We start from the raw sequence: 19,326 nt of genomic DNA, 5'->3' as shown, positions 1-19,326 counted from the left end.
GCATTAGGGGAGTCTCAGAACTGGACATGGTTCCAGACTGAGGGGACATGTCGGTGGCAATGGAGGGGCTGAGGACTTGGGGCAGGGCTCAGGACCACATGGCCGGCAAGCTGGGCAGAGGGCAGGAAGGATGTGGTGAGCAGCTGGGGCGGTCTGCAGGCACCGTGAGAAGGTCCGGGGAGTCCCCACCCCCAGCCTCAACCTTCTCAGTGAGTTGGGCACCTGCGGGAAATGCACCCACCCTGAGAATCTGCACACTGGAACTCAGCCCTGCTGCCCCAGGACACAGCTTACTACTGTGGTCTGGTGTTTTCCTGGACTGTCTGGTACATAGCTGGTCATCTGTGGAGGTCCCTTCCCGCAGTTAGTAACAATGTAGCACGCAGAACATTCCACAGCATTCTCTACCCAAGCTATCCCATTCATTAACCTGACCCATGGATGGGAATTTACAAATATTGCTACAGGGAACAGGCATGTCCAGATGTGGCCAGATGTGGCTTCACACCCAATTACTCAAATCTGAGAATAGACTCCTAGAGCTACACCAGCAGAGCGAAGGGACACTGGGCCGTGTGACCATCACAAGGTTCTGAGCCTACACTTTGTAATAAGAGCTGCAATCACAGCACGAGGGACCATTATTCTCTTTGCCAAATTGTAAAGAAAAGCATCTTATTGTGATTTCTTTAGCCAAGGTGCATAGTATTCCGAAATGTAGATGCACCAGCCTTGATTTGTGGAATACCAGGTGGATGGGCATTTACAGTGTCTCCAGTTTTTGGTTACACCAAACAACACCACTGTGAGTGTTCATACCACATACTTTTGTGCACTAGTGTGAGTTTTTGTGTTGCCTGAATTCCTAGAAGTGGGATCTCCAGAGTGGAGTGTTTGCCGATGGTAAATTCTGAGAGACACTGATAACTGCCCTCAAAAGGACTGTCCCAAATGCCTGCTAAGAGCTATGGCAGAGAAAACAGTGGTGAAGTGGGAAACTGTAAGGCCTGTCTTTCTACAGAAACACTTGAAAAACAGGCATAAAAGGGAAAAAACCAGCAGAATCAACTTTAAACTGCGAAAATAGCAAAGGTTTACAATGACCAAGGGAACACTTAGGAATGAAGCTGCAAAGCCCAGCGGGAGAGCCCAGTGGCATTTTAACTTCCCTCGTCCGCCCCATCCCCAGCCAGGCAGCCAGAGTCCCGGTGTGCTTGCTGGTGCCAGAAGGAGCAGAGTGGACTTGTTCCCAAGGAAGTGTGGGTGTCTGTTTTGACCTGTCTGGCAGCTCCCCAGAGGACCCACACACAGGGCTTGATTTATGTCACCAAGCTCAGAACTCTCCCAAGGCAGAGAAACAGCCATGTAGAGGGTGTTTGTTGGAACATTTAAAGGTAAATGAACCAGTCACTGCCACCTGGTACAAAGGATATCAGTTGGGCAAACAATGGACACCCCAAAAATCCCGGGAGGAGAAGCTGGGGAAAGAGATGCTTTGGGGAATAAGGGCTTTGAAAACATTTTATATATTCCCGGGAATCTTGGAGGCCACATGCATGATGTGCATGATGGGACACGTGCTCAGAAAAGACCTGACAAACTCAGGCTGAACTCCAAGCTTTGAGCAAGCAGGAAGTGACAGTGCAAACAGGAGAGTTGCAAACTGCCCAGCTGAGTGCTGGGGGTGTGCCCCAACACACAAACAGAGCCCCGGTACAGAGATTGGAGAAAAACATTTTTTGAGGTCAGGTGTTTAAGTAACTCTCTGTTAAATCACTATCTGAGCACTAAACTAATGGAACAGACACCACGCACAACAAAGAATACAATTATAAAAATATTTTAGAAAAGTCACTAAACCAAAAAACAACTACAAGCCATACAACCAGCAAAAACAAATTATAGGGAAGGGAAGGAATATGATGGCCGGAATTATTGCATTATAATATTCAAAATGTCCACTTTTCAACAAGACTTATGAAGCATGCAAAGAAGCAAGAAAGTATGGCTCATTCATGGGAAAAAAAAAATCAATTAGTAGAAAATGTCCCTGAAGCAGTCAGGATTGAATTTACTAGACAAAATCTTTAAATCAGCTCTCTTAAATATGCTCAAAGAGAGAAAGGAAACTGTGCAAAGAACTAAGGGAAACCAGGAGAACAATATCTCAACAAACAGAGAATATTAATAAAGAGAGAGAAATTATAAAAAGTAACCAAACAGAACTTCTGGAGTTGAAAAGTATAATAACTGATATGAATAATTTACTGGATTAGGAGTTAACAGCAGATTTGAGTAGACAGAAGAAAAAACTAGAGAATGGCAAGATAGGTCAATTGAAATATTCTAGTCCGAAGGCTAGAAAAGCAAAAAGAATGAAAAAAAAAAAAAGAGCTTAATTAATCTCTAAGACGCCATCAAGCAAACCATCACATACTCAACAGGGGTTCTGGAAGGAGAGAAGAGAGAGAAAGGAGCCGGAAAAAAAATTTTTTTTGAAGGAAAATCACCAAAACAGAAAGAGTTGCAGTTGTCAGGGGCTGGTGGGAGGGGGAATGGGGAATGAGTGTTTAATGGATACAGAGTTTCAGTTTTACAAGATGAGATGAGTTATGGAGGTGAAAGGTGGTGATGGTTTCACAACATTACAAATGTACTTAATACCACTGAGCTGCACACTTAAAAGTAGCTAAGATGGCAAATTTTACATTATGTGTATTTTACTATGATAATTAAAAAAAGAAATTTGGAAAAATAATGGTTCAAAACTTCCCAAACATGATGAAAAACATGAATCAAATGCAAGAAACTCAATGAATTCTAAGTAGAATAACTAAAAAAGACCCACAGAGACACACACTATAATCAAGTAACTGAAAGAGAAAGACAAAGAGATCTTGAAAGCAGCAAGAAAGAAGATTAACAGACAATTTTATCAGAAATCATGAAGGCCAGAAGGCAATAGAAGGACATATTTAAAGTGCTGAAAGAAAAAAACTGTCCACCACAATTATATCCAGCAAAAGCTATCCTTCAAAAGTGAGGGAGAAATTAAAGCATTTCTGGATAAATAAAACCTGAGAGAGTTTATCACTGTAGACTAACTCAGGCTGAAATAAAGGGGCACTAGACAGTAACTTGGAGCCATATGAAGAAAAGAAGAACACCAGTAAATGTGTCACTTTTCGTACTTTGTGTGTTTATAGGAATTTGTCCACTACATCTAGGTTGTCTAACTTGTCAGTGCACAATTGCTCACAGTATTCTCTTCTAATCCTTTTTATTTATATATAGTCAATAATGATGTCCCTATATTCATTTCTGATTTTAGTAATTCAAGTCTTCTCTCTTTCTTTTTCTCTTAGCTAAAGGTTTGTCAATTTTATTGCTCTTTTCAAAGAACTAATTTTTGGTTTTATTGATTCTATTGTTTTTCTTTTTTTTTTTTTTGGAGCAAAAATGTATTTACTGATTTCCTTTACATCAGTTGGCACCTTAAATTCAAGGCAAAATTCCTTTCTCCCTGCCAATCACCAGTTGCTTTTGTCCCACCTGTCCTTCTAGGCTGAAGGGCAGGTGACTAAACATTTAGAAGGACAAGTAAGATTGTTCTTGCAAAATCTGCCATGTTCATAAATCTGGAACTTCAAAGGAAAACAAAAGACCTTTTCATCTTCCTTCTTAGTTTGAGTTGTTTCTTCTTTGGAAGCTAATTTCTAACTGTAATCACAGGAGAAAGGAGCTTTGAGCAATTATGCTGCAAATCTGATCTGCAGAGGCAGCCCACTGGGATGCTGATTCCCTCAGGAGCTGGAATTTTGGCCAAAATTATCTGGGAAACTTTCCTCTTCTTCTAAATTATTCTACTTATGGAGACCTTGTTAATAATGCTGAAAATGCTTCACATTTGTATAGCCATTTAGATTTTTTCCAAACTATTGTCACATTAATCGTCTCACTTGATCTTCGCAAATCTCTTGGGAGGGGGGTAGAGAAGGAGCTTGGATTCATATATTACAGATAAGAAAAGTGAGCTCAGAGAGGTCAAGCAACTTGCCCAAGGTCACCCAGCCAGCCTGTCAGAGAGAAGCAATTCCTGAAACATTATTTCCAACCCTGCAGCTTTGGACACAGACTGGATCACAAACACAGATCACTGCCCTCCTCGTCTACATCAGAAACCCAACTACAGAAGTCCCAAGAAGTCAAATTCTATCCCTGGATATATTTGATTCTCTCTCCTCATTAATATTTGATGTGGGCATGACAGTTGTTCTTTTGTAGCTATGTTTATCATGCTGGTGACTTGTCGGTCTCTTCACCATATGCCTGAAGCTTGCAGAAATCAGAGGATGGGGGGGATGATTTGGTAAGTCTTCCTTTGATCTTTTAAAATCTATTTACAAGATACACTTCACTTCCTTTGATGTGCAGCTCACTAATTAGCTCACATCAGAGAGCAGGTTCCAATTCTGGGACAGCTGCATCTGGCGTGGGCCTCAGGCTGTTTCTACTCATGGAGGAAAGTGGCAGGCAGCGGAGGGTACAAGACTTTCTGAGGCTGGGAAGTCCAAAGTCCATCTGGTGGTGGCAACAATGACCCAGGGGTCTCACATTGCAAGATGGTGCAAGCAGAGAGAGAAGTAAGAGGGCATTTTCTATTCTCAGTTTCATTTATCCACGCTCTAATCTTCAAATCTTTATGTACTCTCTTCTGCTAGCTTTGGGTTTAGTTTACTCTCCCTTTTTATACTTCCTCAAGGTGTAAAGTTAGATTATTGATTTGAGACCTTTCTTGTTTTTTAATGTGAGCATTTAAAAAGGTAAATTTCCCTCCATGCACTGTTTTTGCTGTATCCTGTGAGGTCTGGTTTGTTGCGTTTTCATTTTCATTCATCTCATAGTATTTTCTAACTTCCCTTTGGCTTCTTCTTTGACCCACTGGTTGTTTAAGTGTACGTGGTTTAATTTCCACATATTTGTGAATTTTCCAGTTTTCCTTCAGTTGTTGATTTCTAGTTTCTTTCTATTGTGATCAGAGAAGATGCTTTTTATGACACAATACGTTTTAAGTTTATTGAGACTTGTTTTGTGGACTGACATATGGTCTAATCTGTGGAATTGAGAAGAATGTATATGCTGTTATTGTTGGGTCGAGTGTTTTCTATAAGTCTATTAGGTCTAGTTGGTTTATAACATTCTTCAAGTCCTCTATTTCATTATTACTCTTTGATCTAGTTATTCTATTATTTCATTTTTTATTAGTGGAGGTGACTTATTGAAGTCTCCAACTATTATTGTTGAGCATAAACTGCCTACTTCTTTCTTTAATTTTGTCCATTTCTGCTTTATGTATTCTGGGGATTTGATGTTAGTACATAAATGTTTACAATTGTCATATCTTTTTGATATATTGAACCTTTTATCAATATTCAATGTCCTTAGTTATTTGTTTTTTAATTTGTTTTTAGATTTTTTGGGCAGCTATCCAGTATGGGGATCTGAATCTGTGACCTTGGTATTATAAGGCTGCACTCTAAACAACTGAGCTAACCAGCCAGTTCTCCCTTGTTTGTTTCTTATAATAATTTTTGACTTAAAGTCTATTTCATCTAATTTTATTACAGCCACTCAGCTCTCTTTTGATTACTATTTGCATGAATTATCTTTTTTCCATTTTTTCATTTTCAATCTATTTGTGTCTTAGGATTTAAAATGAATGAACTGACTCAAGAAGAAATAGACAAGTGGAATAAACAAGTAAAGAGGCTAAATCAGTAATCAAAAGTCACTCCCAAAAGAAGAGCCCACGACCAGATGGCTTCAATGCTGAATTCTACTAAACACTTACGGAAGAATTAATATCAATCCTTTCAAACTCGTTTAAAAAAAACAGAAGAGGAAGGAACACTTTCCAACTCATTCTATGAAGTGAGCATTATTCTGATACCAAAGCCAGACAAAAACAACAAAAGAAAACTACAGACCAATATTCTCTATAAACATAGATTCAAAAGTCCTCCACAAAATATAATCAAACCAAACCCAGCAGCACATTAAATAGATTACGCACCATGAACAAGTGGGATTTATCCCAGAAATGCAAGAGAAATTCAACATATGAGATTCAATCAGTGTAATGCACCACATTAATAGAATAAAGGGGGGGGGACAACCACGTGTTCATCTCTATTGATGCAGAAAAAGCTTTAAGTAAAAGCCAACACCCTTTCATGACAAAAATACTCCACAAAATAGCAACAGAAAGAACCTTTTTCAACATAATAAAGGGCATCTATGAAAAACTCACAGCTAACTTCATACTCAATGATGAAAGACAAAAAGCTTCCCCCTAAGATAAGGAATAAGGCAAGGATGCCCACTTTTGATATTCCTATTCAACCCTGTACTGGAAGTTTTAGCTCGAGCAATTAGGCAAGAAAAAAAAAAAAAAAGACATCCAAATTAGAAAGGAAGAAATAAGACTTACGACAAAGCCATAGTAATCAAACCAGTGGTGTGAGGATATAAGGATAGACATACAGATCAATGGAATAAAATTAAGAGTCCAGAAACAAACCATACATATATGGTCACTTAATTTCCAACAGGAATGCCAGGATGATCAGTGGAGAAACAATAATCTCTTCAACAAATGGTGCTGAGACAACTGCATATTCATATGCAAGAGAAAGAAGTTGCACTCTATCTCACACCATATACAAAAATTAACTCAAAATGGATCAAAGTCCTAAATATATGAGCTAAAGCTATAAAACTCTTAGAAGAAAACATAAAGATAAATCTGCATAATGTTAGATTTGGCAATGGTTTTTTAGACATGACACCAAAAGTACAAGCAAGAAAAGAAAAATAGATAAATTGGACTTCAACAAAAGTAGAAAGTTTTGATCCAGGCAAGCAATGGAGCATGCCCAGGGTCCTGAGATGAGGATCGTGAGGCCACCACCCCGGCCCACAAGAACATCTTAGAATGTACTTATTAGCCACATGCATTTCTTTGGGGTGTGTGACTTGTCTGCTCATGTCCTTCACCAAATTTCTGCTAAGATTTTTCGAACTTATTTTTAAGAGTTCTTTATGCGTTAAGGATATCAATCTTCGTGTGTTGAATTTGTTCACTATCAATTGACTTTAAATTTAAAAAAATAGAAAGTTTTGTGCATCAAAGGACACTATTGAGAGAGTGAAATAACCCAAAGAACGAAAGAAAATACTTGCAAATCATGATTCTGATAAGGATCCAATTTCCAGAACACATAAAGAACTCTGACAACTCAATAAAAAGACAATCCTAACTTAAAAATGGGCAAAGCCCTTCAATACACATTTCTCCAAAGAAGATACAAAAATAACAAGCATATGAAAAGAGGTCCAATATTATAAGTCATTAGGGAAATGCAAATCAAAAGCACAATGAGATCCCACTTCACCCCCACTATGGTGGCCCTAATTTAAAACACACAGACACACAAACAGAAAATAACAAGTGTTGACAAGCATGCAGAGAAATTTGAGCACTTGTGCATTGCTGATAGAAATGTAAAATGTCTGAGTAGTATTCCATTGTGTACATATACCACATATTCCTATCCATTCGTACATTGATGGACATTTAGGTTGGTTCCATGTCCTGGCTATCGTAAATAGGACTGTGATGAACATGGGAGTGCTCGTATCCCTTTGACATGATGATTTCCATTTCTTCGGGTATACACCAAGCACTGGGATTGCTGGATCATATGGTAGATCTATCTGTAGAGCTTGGAGAAAATTATGTTAAGTGAAAGAAGCCAGACACAGTGGGGGAAAATACCACATGTCCTCACTCATAAGTGGGAACTAAGAGAGAGAGAAGGAAGGAAAGAAAGACCACAGTGGTGCTTTGGACTTGCAGGGGGAGAGAACAGACCTAGGGTTGCCAAGGGAGTGGGGGAGGATGGGGAGAGGTTGGGTGAGGGACACTGGGAATAATGGTAATTTGCGGTAATGGGCATGCTGACAGTATTGATCTGATCATCACATCTTGGACACAGGTGGTGATGGTCAGCTTTTTACCCCATAAATATGCATAATCAATTAAAAAAATAAAATTTAAAAAAATGTAGAATGGTACAGATGCTGTGGAAAACAGTCTTGTAGTTCCTCGAAATATAAACAGAATTACCATATGACCCAGCAATTCCACTCCTAGGTATATAACCAAGAGAACTGAAGAGAGGTGCTCTAATGAAAACTTGTACAAGAATGTTCACAGAAGCACGATTCACCAAAATGCCCATCAATTGATGAGTGGATAAATAAAATGTGGTGTGTCCATATGATGGAATATTATTCAGCCATAAAAAGGAATGGAGCACTGATATGCTACAACATGGATTAACCCTGAAAACACTATGCACAGTGAAAGAAGCCAGACACAAAAGGACACATATTATGGATTGAATTGTGTCCCCTCAAAGTTTAATGTGTTGGAGGCTTGGTCCCCACTGTGACAGCGTTAAGAGGATGGGAAATTCTATAATGGTAATTAAAAGGTGGAGCCTTAAAGAGGTGATTAGATTCTGAGGACTGCACGGTAGTAAATGGATCAATAAATTGATGGCTTAATGGTGGTCGTGGGCGTGGTTCTGAGGGTTTTAAAAGGAGAAGGAGTGAGAAGTTAGCTCCCTCTGCTCCTGCCACATTTGTTACCACCAAGAACAAGGCTCTCAGCAGATGCGTTCCCTGGACTTTGAACTTCCCAGCCTCTGAAACTGTAAGCAGTAAACGTTGTTTCTTTTAAAATTACCTAGTTTCAGGTATTTATGTTATAAGCAACAGAACTGGACTAACACAACACACATTGTATGATTCCATTTATACAACATGTGCAGAATAGGAAAATCCAGAGACAGAAGATTACTGGTTAACAAGGGCTGGGGAGTGACTGCTTAATATTATGGGGTTTCGTTTTGGAGTGATGAGAATGTTCTGGAACTAGACAGTAGTGATGGTTGCACAAAATTGTGGCTGCACTAAATGCCAATAATTATACACATTACAATGGATAATAAAACATGGTAAAATTTTATATTATGTGCTATATAATTTAAATAAAATCATGCCTGCCAAGAGTTTCTAAGAATGAGGCCCCCACACTCATTAGTACTGGATATTATCAGCATTTTAAATCTTGGTTGATCTTACAGGTGGAAGATTTATGTTTCCATTTGAGAAACTTTAATTATTAATGAGACTGGGTAGCTTTTCATGTTCTTACTGGAAATTTGAATTTTTTGAATCTTGTATTTCTTTTCTATCTTAACCTGGTTTGGTTGTAAGGACCTTAAAATTTTCATATTAACCTCTTATTTGTCATGCATATTGCAAATATTATCTGGCAATTCAATATCTGTTTTTGTATACCAAAAAAATTCCTTTGGGGCATTGACTGAAATGACATCAATAAAGGACTGATGTGAGAGCATGACAGTACCTGACTACATCAGGGTTCCAGGGCACATACACTGTGTGTTCTTTGGTCAAGTTTTACTATTCAGCTCACCCTTACCCTCTAACTTTCCTATCTGGCACTTCACGGTGTGGGCTGTGATGTGTCTATGGGCTTGCTGTCCCACTGTACTCTCAAGCTGGCACGGCCGTGGGCAGGAGGGGCTGCTGGTTGCTGTTGTTTATCTCACACCCAGCCCCTCAATGAAGGGGCCTGTGACAGTCACTCCAGTGCAGACTCAGACCTCCAAGTGGACAGTCATGTCACCTGCAAATATCAGAAACGCACACCTCATTTCAATTTCTTGGCTTTTTGTTTGGGACAATGTGCCAACATAAAGCGAGATTTTTGCTATAGGTTTTGCATAGATATCCTTTGTCAACCTGTGGGTGTTTCTTAGTTTTTAGTTATTAAAATTGCCAAGATCTTTATCAGAAGTAACTGTTCAACCTTATCAAATGCTCCCACTGAGAGGACATGTTTTTCCCTTTTCTCTCGAATCTGTCAGTGGAGAGCCACCTGAGCAGGACTCCCTGTGACCCCACCCTGGCCATCCTGGAAGAAATTCTCTGGTGTGGGTGCGATGCCTCTGTTGGTGGCGCATGCAGTCCGCCATAGTGCAGACTTGGCGCCTTCGGTCCCAGGGCGCAGACCTACAATGTGCAGACCCTGCAGACCTACAATGTGCCGAACGTGCAGACCTAAAATGTGCCGCAGCTGTCCGCAGCCAGGTGGCTTCTCAGCAGTGCTATCCTCAGAGGGTGAATTTCAGAGCGTTGTCTGCTGTTCTGATTTTTCTGCAGTTTGCTTGTACTATGTCATAACTGCTCCCGTGCCCACCTGCTCTGTCCTCTCCCCCAACTAGCTACTCCCATCGCAGGGCCTCCTCAGGCATCGCAGACGGCATCTGGTCAGCGGGCCTGTCCTCCGCCCCTTCTGACATTTCTTCACCACAGCTGAGAGAGGCTGAAAAGGTGTTGGGAAATATTAGCGGCTCCTGGTGGGAACCATCAGCAGGCCATGCCGTGCCATGCTGGGCTCAGACAGAGGAGCCCACCTGGGACCATCCCAGCCCCGAGGTGAAGGCCCAGGCTACCTGGCTGACCTCCCGGGCCCAGGCCAGTGTCCTCAGCTCCCTCACACGACCTCGCCCCAGCCCTGCCTCCTCCAGTTTGAGTCCCCTCCCCATCCTCAGGTCCTGCCCAGGACCCGCCTTTCCCAGGACAACTGACATGAGCTGCAGGGGACAGCGGTTTAGGACTCAAAGCTCAGTCCCCAGCTACGCTCATCCTAACACACCGACTGCACAGCTGGCCTCACTGGAAGTCCCATCCCCTCCTCGGGGCGGGGAGGTCCTCCCTTCCTCGCTGCCCTTGGCCGACACAGGGAACCCACAGGATCCCAGAGCCCACCCAGGAAGGGCCGCCTCCCCTACCTTCCCCTCGTCTCCGTCTCTCCCAACCTCAGGCCAGGGCAGGCTGCATGAGGGGGCCGCTGCAGGCGGAGGCTGGACGCCCATGGAGCACGACCCGGCCGAGAGCCCACACCAGGCACCCACACGTGACCTGCCAGGTGGCGGCTGTGGGGTCAGCCCCGGGAGGCTGCACCTCGCACCCAGGGGTTCCTGCAGGCCAATGGCAGCTGGGGTGACCTGCACCGCCTAAGTTTTATGAGCTGAGCAAGGACGTCTCGTGACCACAGAACCGGCCCTAATGAGGTTCTCCTGGGTCAAAACACCAACAAGGAAGAGAAGGGCGTTGCCCAGCCTCCTGCTGGGACAGAACACACCCTGGAGGGGAATAAAAGCCGGAGCACCCAGACAGCTCACTCACTTACACGCTCACTCACACTCTGCCCAGCTCACCACTCTGCATGGCTGCATCCACCATGTCTGTCTGCTCCAGTGCTTGTTCCAACAGCTCCTGGCAGGTGGACGACTGCCCAGAGAGCTGCTGCGAGCCCCCCTGTGGCTGTGCCCCGGCCCCCTGCCTGACCCTTGTTTACACCCCGGTGAGCTGTGTGCCCAGCCCCTGCCAGTCAGTCTGCACCAGCTCCTGCACACCCTCTTGCTGCCAGCAGTCTAGCTGTGAGCCAGCTTGCTGCACCTCCTCCCCCTGCCAGCAGGACTGCTGTGTGCCCGTGTGCTGTAAAACTGTCTGCTGCAAGCCTGTCTGCTGCAAGCCTGTCTGCTGCAAGCCCGTCTGCTATGTGCCTGTCTGTTCTGGGGCTTCCTCTTCGTGCTGCCAGCAGTCTAGCTGTGAACCTTCCTGCTGCACCTCCTCCCCCTGCCAGCAGGCCTGCTCTGTGCTCATCTGCTGCAAGCCTGTGTGCCATGTACCCATCTGCCCAGCCCCCCCATGCTGCCAGCCCAGTCCCCGCCCCTCCTCCTGCTGCAGACCCTCCTCCTGCATGTCCCTCCTCTGCCGTCCCGTCTGCAGGACCGCCTGCTGCGTGCCCGTCCCCTCCCGCTGTGCCCCTGCCTTGTCCTGCCGGCCCAGCTGCTGCCGCCCAGCCTCCTGCATGTCTCTGATCTGCTGCCCCACGTACTCCCGCCCGGCCTGCTGCAGCCTCTAGTCAGGCCAGAAGTCCTACTGCTGACTGGGCCAGACCTCATCAAGGCTCCTTTCCCCACCGCGGGGGCTGACTTCCCGGCTGCCCCAGCCTGACCCATCCTCTCTGGCTTTGACAACCACAGAGGACAGGACAGGGCCCTGGTCTCAGGGACTGGGGATGCTCCCTAAGCTGTTCTCTGATGCTGGCTGCAGGGGGGTGCCCCAGTCGCTCCATCAGGACCCCTTCTTCCCAGGGTGAGTCCCCACCCCCACAGGCCTGGTCATCAGCCAGGCAATGATGCCACCTCTGAGTCCTAATAAAGTGTCCTCTGTCTCATTCTGAACTTCGGTCCTGTTTGTGGACACACAGGTGGTGGGGAGGTGGGGGACACATGGCACCTGGTGCTGGCCTCTATGGACCTGGAAGGCCAGGCTCCCTCATAGCCCACTGGGACCTTTGGCCCCAACAGATGGCCCCCAGTCCCATCTCAGGGTTGTCACCTCTGGGACCAAGGCCAGGGGTGATGGTACAAAGTGGATACCCTGGTAGCAGCTACAGGCCCCTGAGTCACACATGCTCTTCCCAGCTCTGAGGCTACCCCCCCACCCCCCCGCATGGGACTGGGATAGCTGAGCCAGGCCTGGCCCCACACCTGGTGAGGCTGCCTTTCCTCCAGCTTCCGCATCCCACCCTCCTTACCCCCCACAACAGACATGAAGACAGTGCCCTTGTCCAGAACTGAAACCCACCAGCCTCACGTTCTTGGTGTGTTCATTTCCCAGGTGTCACTGGTGGGGTACAAATGAGGCAGAGCTAGCAATGAAAACTGTTCCAGGATGCCAGCCTCCTCCCCTGCACAGCTCCCCGAGAGATGTGGGGGTTCCCGGCTACCTCCTGGTCCCTCGTTCCTGCACTCTTACCTCAGGACACCCTTCCCACACTCCTGGTCTCCCTGTTCCCACCTCCTACCCCTCAGGCTGTCAGACGTGGTCCAGGACCCATATCAGACATGTGGCATGAAGCCCCTTACTCTCTGCGCCAGGTCTTAGGCCCACCCCCTGCCAAGTAAACAGGCCTCTGCAGGTAGGCGCCAGAGGACGCCAGCCCTACCACCAGGCATCTAGATTTGAGGAGGATCAAGCCACCCCCGCCTGGAGTCCCACGGTGCTCACTGTGGTCAGAACAGCCCCTCCCTCACTGCCCCGAAGCAGGCTGCCCAGGACAGTCAGCAGCAGCCATTCCCAGGCCAGAGCTCAAGCTGGCACAGCCTTGTCTGTCTCACTGGAAGCAAAGTCAGGTCGAGATGAGGGCCCCCAGGGACAGAGATGTTTGCTTCCTGATCCGGTTCTCAGGGCAGCTGACTGGGGCCGAGCCTCAGTCCTGGGGAGACGGGTCTCCCACACACGCATCTGACAGCTGTGGGTCAGAACAGACAGCAGGGAGCAGGGCCCAGGGCTCACTCTCTGACCTCATCCATGTTTGTCACTTTCACCCCCGCATACTGTTGTCCAAGACACAGACAAGACTCAGCCCATCATGGCCATCCCTGGGCACGCTCCTCCTGGGGAAGCCTCAGCTCGGATGCCCTTCCTGGAGTCCCCATCAGCTGTGTCTTCTGCTTTGTCAGAGCATTGATCCTGGGTGCAGTCACCCAGAAAACAGTTCCTTGACATGTTAATCACAGAGTGACCTTGTGACCCTGGCAGTCCACTCCTGGGCATCTACCCAAGAGAAGTGAAAACCCATGTCCACACAAACACCTGTACAACCATGTGCAATAAAACTTTAAAAGCTCTGAGAAATCCAATACAAATAAACACATTAAAAATGGAAAAAGGGATATGCTCACAGATTCAGAGTTTTGATTGTAAGTATACAAAGTAGTATAGGCATATTTATCCTAAAATGTGAAAATATAAATAAAATGTGCCATGTTCTAAAAAATATAAATTACCTACACTGACTAACAAAATGAAAATTTTAATACAATAATATCCAAGAAAATATTGAAAAGTTATTTCAAGATCTGATTCTTCAAAAGGCAGATGGTTTTAAAGGTGTAGACCATCAGTCTTCAATGTAAAGACCTTCCCTATGATATTTAAAACATCCCAGAGCTTACAATAAGCCAGAGGTCCTCTGGATTTATCTAATAGGACTGGCAAAACCCCTCAGCAGCAATAGGGAGACAGACAGACTGAGAGAGAGAAATACTGACTGTAGACAAATCTTATTTAAAAATATAAAGTAAGAGATTCTAAATAAAATGTTAGCAAATTTAATATGGACTACATTAGAAGAATAATTTGTGTATTGCCATTATGGAAAACAGTATGGAGGTTCCTCAAAAAATTAAAAATAGAACTACCATATGATTCAGAAATCCTACTTTTGGGTATACTCATATCCCCAATGGAAATGAAGTCAGTACCTCGAAGATGTCTGCAGTCCCGTGTTTACTGCAGCACTATTCATGATAGCCAAGATACGGAATCAACCTAAGTGTTCATTAACAGATGACAGGATGGAGAAAACATGGTGCATGTACACAGAGGAATGCTACTCAGCCCTAAAAAAAGAAGGAAATCCTGCCATTTGTGACAACGTGGATGAACCTGGAGGACATTATGTTAAGTGAGATAAGCCAGGCCCAGACAGACACCGCACGATCTCACTTACATGTGGAATCTGAACAGTCAAACTCACAGCAGCGGAGAGCAGGAGCGTGGGCAGCAGGGGTTGGGGCATGGGGAGATGGGAAGATGCCGGTCAGAAGGCACAGAGCTCCAGGCACGCGGGATGAGTAAGTTCTGGAGACCTGACATACAGCATGGTGACTACGTTTAATGACACTGTACTGAGACTCGAGATCTGCTAAGAGAGTGGATCATACATGTTCTCACCACACACACAAAGAAGAAAGGAACTGATGTGATGGATAGTAACTGCATGTGTGTATGTGTATCAAACACCATGCAGTACGCCTTACATTTATACAATTTTTATACCTCAATAATGCTGGGGAAAAGAAGAATAAGCCATTATCAAGTAGAATATATCTCAAAATGAATATATAACAAAGTGGAAGCAGAAAGCCATAAGAACTCTCAATAGATTAATGCACGTACGTGTATGATTCAACTCATTCCTTACCCAAAAGCCCAAGACAGAATTCTTGCTAAACTTGGGTTAGAAGGAGACTGCATGAACAAGGTCAAGATGTGCTGCAAACCAGAAGCACCAGCTTAGTGAGGAGCAGCCAGACGCAGTCCCGTTAGCTTCAGGAGCATGGCCCCAGGGCCTGTTCACCCTCCTCACCCAGCAGTGAAAGGAGAAAGCGAGGAAGAAACATGCATGCCCACCTGCAGGACACAGCTGTCGGCCCCCTGCCTTCCATTTTCTCAGCTGCCCAGCACCTCCCACCTGCCCGCAGGACCAAGTCACCAGCTCAGCTCCACTCTCAGATGCCCAGAGAGTTTGTTCTTGTTTTTTTTTTTAGATGACCGGTAAGGGGATCTTAACCCTTGACTTGGTGTTGTCAGCACCACGCTCTCCCAAGTGAGCTAACTGGCCATCCTTATATAGGGATCCGAACCCGTGGCCTTGGTGTTATCGGCACCACACTCTCCCAAGTGAGCCATGGGCCTGCCTTGTGCTTGTTTTTAAAAATCACTTGATCATTTGATCTTCCACAGAACCTGCCCTGCCAGCCCCCAACCAACATGATCCAAAGGAGCCCATCCCCAGTGAGGGCTGGGCCCCAGCTTGCAGCACGTGAGCCAAGACCCTTGAAGAGCTGTGGGTAAAGCGATGACAGGGGAAAGATGCTTTGGACAGTGGTGGGTGGTCCAGAGGCCAAGGAGAAGAGAGCTACATAAAGGGCATGGGTCACAAATGAGAAATAAAGAGACAAGGAAATCATAATGCCCCCTGGATTAAGCAGCATCCCATGGGAAAAGCAGAGAAAATTATTATATGTGCCCTGGGGCCTGTCCCAGCCCAAATCCCATAGGCTCAAGCCCACAGTCCTTCCGTCTCCCACTCAATAAACACAAGGCTTTCCCAGGAGCCAGTCCTAAGGGAGGTCAGAGAGGAGCCACATGAAAAGTGGAGCCATTTATGGCTGTGAGAGAAAAGTGGAGCCATTTATTCCTGTGTGCTCAGTTTTACCACCAACCAGCTGGCCTCTCACAGATGGCTAGCTTCTCTCAGCATTTGCATCTGCAAGGACATCCTCTACGGTTGTACCTCACACATTGCTGACTTTGAAGAGATCATACTGTGATGACATGTGTCTAAAAGGTAAGATTACGTAGCACTAGGGTCACCAATTCTTCCTTCATTTCCTTAAAGCAACACTGAATCCTTCATTTCTGGAAAGTGCATCAAGCACCTGGTTCTCCCACAACCTCTGATGATACCCACTGAAAGGATGGTTAAGAGGGATAAGAAAAATGAAATCAAAAATATAAAAACAAGAAAGAGAGGCTCAGCAAGAACCTTTATATGTGTAGAAAAGAGAAGCAGATGGAAACAGAACAGTGTAAAACTTGGAGCAGGACCCAATGCCCAAGAATAAAATTATTTAGTCTTTAATTCATAAAATTGAATGAGTTGCCACCAATGAGCAGAACTTATCTGATGTCCAATGAAACTAGTGGTTTAAGAAATGGTGGAAACCTTTTAAAAACTCAACATAACATCATCAGAGTTAGTGGGGAACATATTTCATTCATATCACAAGACAAAATAAAGCTGTATAAAAAGGAAATAATCAGAAATAATTTTTGAATGGAAAATTTGGAAACAAATAAATCAAAGTAAGGGTCAAATAATAGACTAGAAATGGCTAAGGACTGAAATGTGGTGTAAAAGATAAAATCAAGCAAATCTCCGATAGAAGAGAACAAAGGATAAACACAAGAAAAATGAGAGAAAAATTAAGAGATGTAAGGGCTAGTTCCAGAAGATCCAACCTCTGACAGGAATCACAAAACGAAAGACCAGGAAAGGTGAACTGATTTTAAAACACTGCAAAAACATTTCCTGAGATGAGTTCTTCACATTGAAGGCTCAATGTGTTCCAACCACAGAAACTAAAACAATACACAAGCCTAGAAACAAACACATGATGTTTTAGAGCAAGAATAAAAAGAAAACCAAACACATGGATAGTTTTAAAAAAGAGATAGAGAGAAACAAACTATAAAGAAATGACAGATGACCAGCATCAGGCCCTCATCAGCCACACTGGACACCACAAAAAAAGAAGAAGGTATATCTTCTTGTTTTGAAGAAATGATTATTTTAAACCTGAATTTTATACCCAGCTAAAGTATCACCTAAGTATGATTGTAAAATTGATACATTTTCAGACATACAAGGAATCTTAAAATGTAAAACCCACCATCTTTCATGAAAAATTACTTGATCTTTCACCATGGCAAAAGGAAAATGGAAAAAATCCAGAATATAGTTTGAAATATAACAAAAAGAGGCATTTGAATGTGTCATAGGACTGAAGAGCTAAACAGAGAAAGTGTAAATACACATGATATTGAATTTCTGAGCATTCTCTTTAATGAGGCACAGGTGATTTGAAGAGGAGGGACACTTAGGTTCTTGTTATCTAATTGTTTGTGCCAGTTACATTTTATAAAATATGCAAATTTTTCTTTATTCTTATATTTTGAAATGCTTAAAGTTATAGAAAATATTTAATCATTACAAACACAGGGTAGCTGGAACCAGAATTCCTCACTTTGGAGAGGTGTTCACTTCCAAATCCTCAACTCAACCAAAGCTTGCCTGAAATGCTTTCCACAACTTTGCTGGAGCCAAAATAAGAACAGATGGAGAAACAGAGTCCTGGAGCACACCCAGCAGTGTAATGAGCGGAAAACCACTGGGGGAGGATGAACCAGCACTAAGCAGGGTCCCAAGCAACCAGCTGGAGCACTGACGAGGAAGGGGCCAGCACAGGTAGGGAGGGCATATGTTTTAGTCTGTTTTGTGTTGCTGTAACAGAATACCTGAGACTGGGTGACTTATAAAGGAAAGAGGTTTATTTGGCTTATGATTCTGGGACAGCTGCATCTGGCATGGGCCTCAGACTGCTTCTACGCATGGTGTAAAGTGGCAGGCTGCTGGTGGGTACGAGCAGATCACATGGCGAGAGGAAGCAAGAAAGAGAAGCAAGAGGTACCAGGGTCCTATAAACAATAAGCTCTCACGGGAACTAATAGAGCGAGAACTCACTCATTAATCCCCCCTCCCCCAGGGAGAGCATTAATCCATTCATGAGGGATCCATGCCCCATAACTCAATCAGTTTCCAACACTGCCGCATTGGGGATCAAATTTCCACATGGGTTTTGGAGGGGACAACACATCCAAACTCCATCAGCGTACAAGCTCGACAGCCCCAGCACATCACACCCTCATTCACTCACAGCTTCACACACTCACATACACACATGCTCACTGACATGAACTCACTCACACACATGCACACACACACTCACAGCCTCACTCACACACTCTCACACACACACTTCACTACCCCACATGGCTATGTCCACCATGTCTGCTCTAGCACTTGCTCCGACAACTCCTGGCACGTGGACGACTGCCCAGAGAGCTGCTGCGAGCCCCCCTGCAGCTGTGCCCCAACCCCCTGTCTGACCCTTGTCTACACCTCAGTGAGCTGTGTGCCCAGCCCCTGCCACTCAGTCTGTACCAACTCCTGCACGCCCTCGTGCTGCCAGCAGTCTAGCTGTGAGCTGCCGTGCTGTGCCTCCTCCCCCTGCCAGCAGGACTGCTGTGTGCCCGTGTGCTATAAAACCATCTTCTGCAAGCCTGTCTGCTGCGTGCCTGTCTGTTATAAGCCTGCATGCTGCAAGCCCATCTGCTGCATGCCCGTCTGCTCTGGGGCTTCCTCTTCGTGCTGCCAGCAGTCTAGCTCTGAGTCCTCCTGCTGCACCCCCTCCTCCTGCCAGCAGGCCTGCTCTGTGCCCATCTGCTCCATGCCCATCTGCTCTGGGGCCATCTCCTGCCCAGCCCCCTCATGCTGCCAGCCCAGCCCCTGTCTCCCCTCCTGCTGCAGACCTTCCTCCTGCGTGTTCCTGCTCTGCCACCCTGCATGCTCCTGTCCAACCTGCTGTGTCACCATCTTGGCCCAGAAGTCCTGCTGCTGAACAGCTCGTTCTCCTGTCTTGGCTTTGAGCAGAATTCTCCAGTCTCAGGAGGCTGTGGAGGCCC

At 45.0% G+C, this 19,326-nt stretch overlaps 2 protein-coding genes and 1 pseudogene across 2 annotated transcripts in view; 2 read left to right on the top strand and 1 right to left on the bottom strand.

The window, feature by feature from the left end:
• The window catches only part of TSPEAR (thrombospondin type laminin G domain and EAR repeats), a 147,902-nt gene that overhangs the window by 87,967 nt on the left and 40,609 nt on the right, over window positions 1-19,326 (bottom strand). The gene's annotated exons all lie outside the window — the stretch shown is intronic.
• On the top strand, window positions 11,387-12,088 carry LOC134389484 (keratin-associated protein 10-3-like). The gene is made up of 2 exons (XM_063113054.1): window positions 11,387-11,789; window positions 11,895-12,088. The coding sequence occupies exons 1-2, from the start codon at window positions 11,387-11,389 to the stop codon at window positions 12,086-12,088; spliced, it is 597 nt and encodes a 198-aa protein (XP_062969124.1).
• Window positions 18,634-19,262, top strand: LOC134387661 (keratin-associated protein 10-3-like; annotated as a pseudogene).

This window comes from Cynocephalus volans, chromosome 1 (genome assembly GCF_027409185.1).
Source record: "Cynocephalus volans isolate mCynVol1 chromosome 1, mCynVol1.pri, whole genome shotgun sequence".
Classification (NCBI taxonomy): domain Eukaryota; kingdom Metazoa; phylum Chordata; class Mammalia; order Dermoptera; family Cynocephalidae; genus Cynocephalus; species Cynocephalus volans.
The sequence above is the reverse complement of the archived record's forward strand: the minus strand, read 5'-3'. Positions and strand labels throughout refer to the sequence as shown.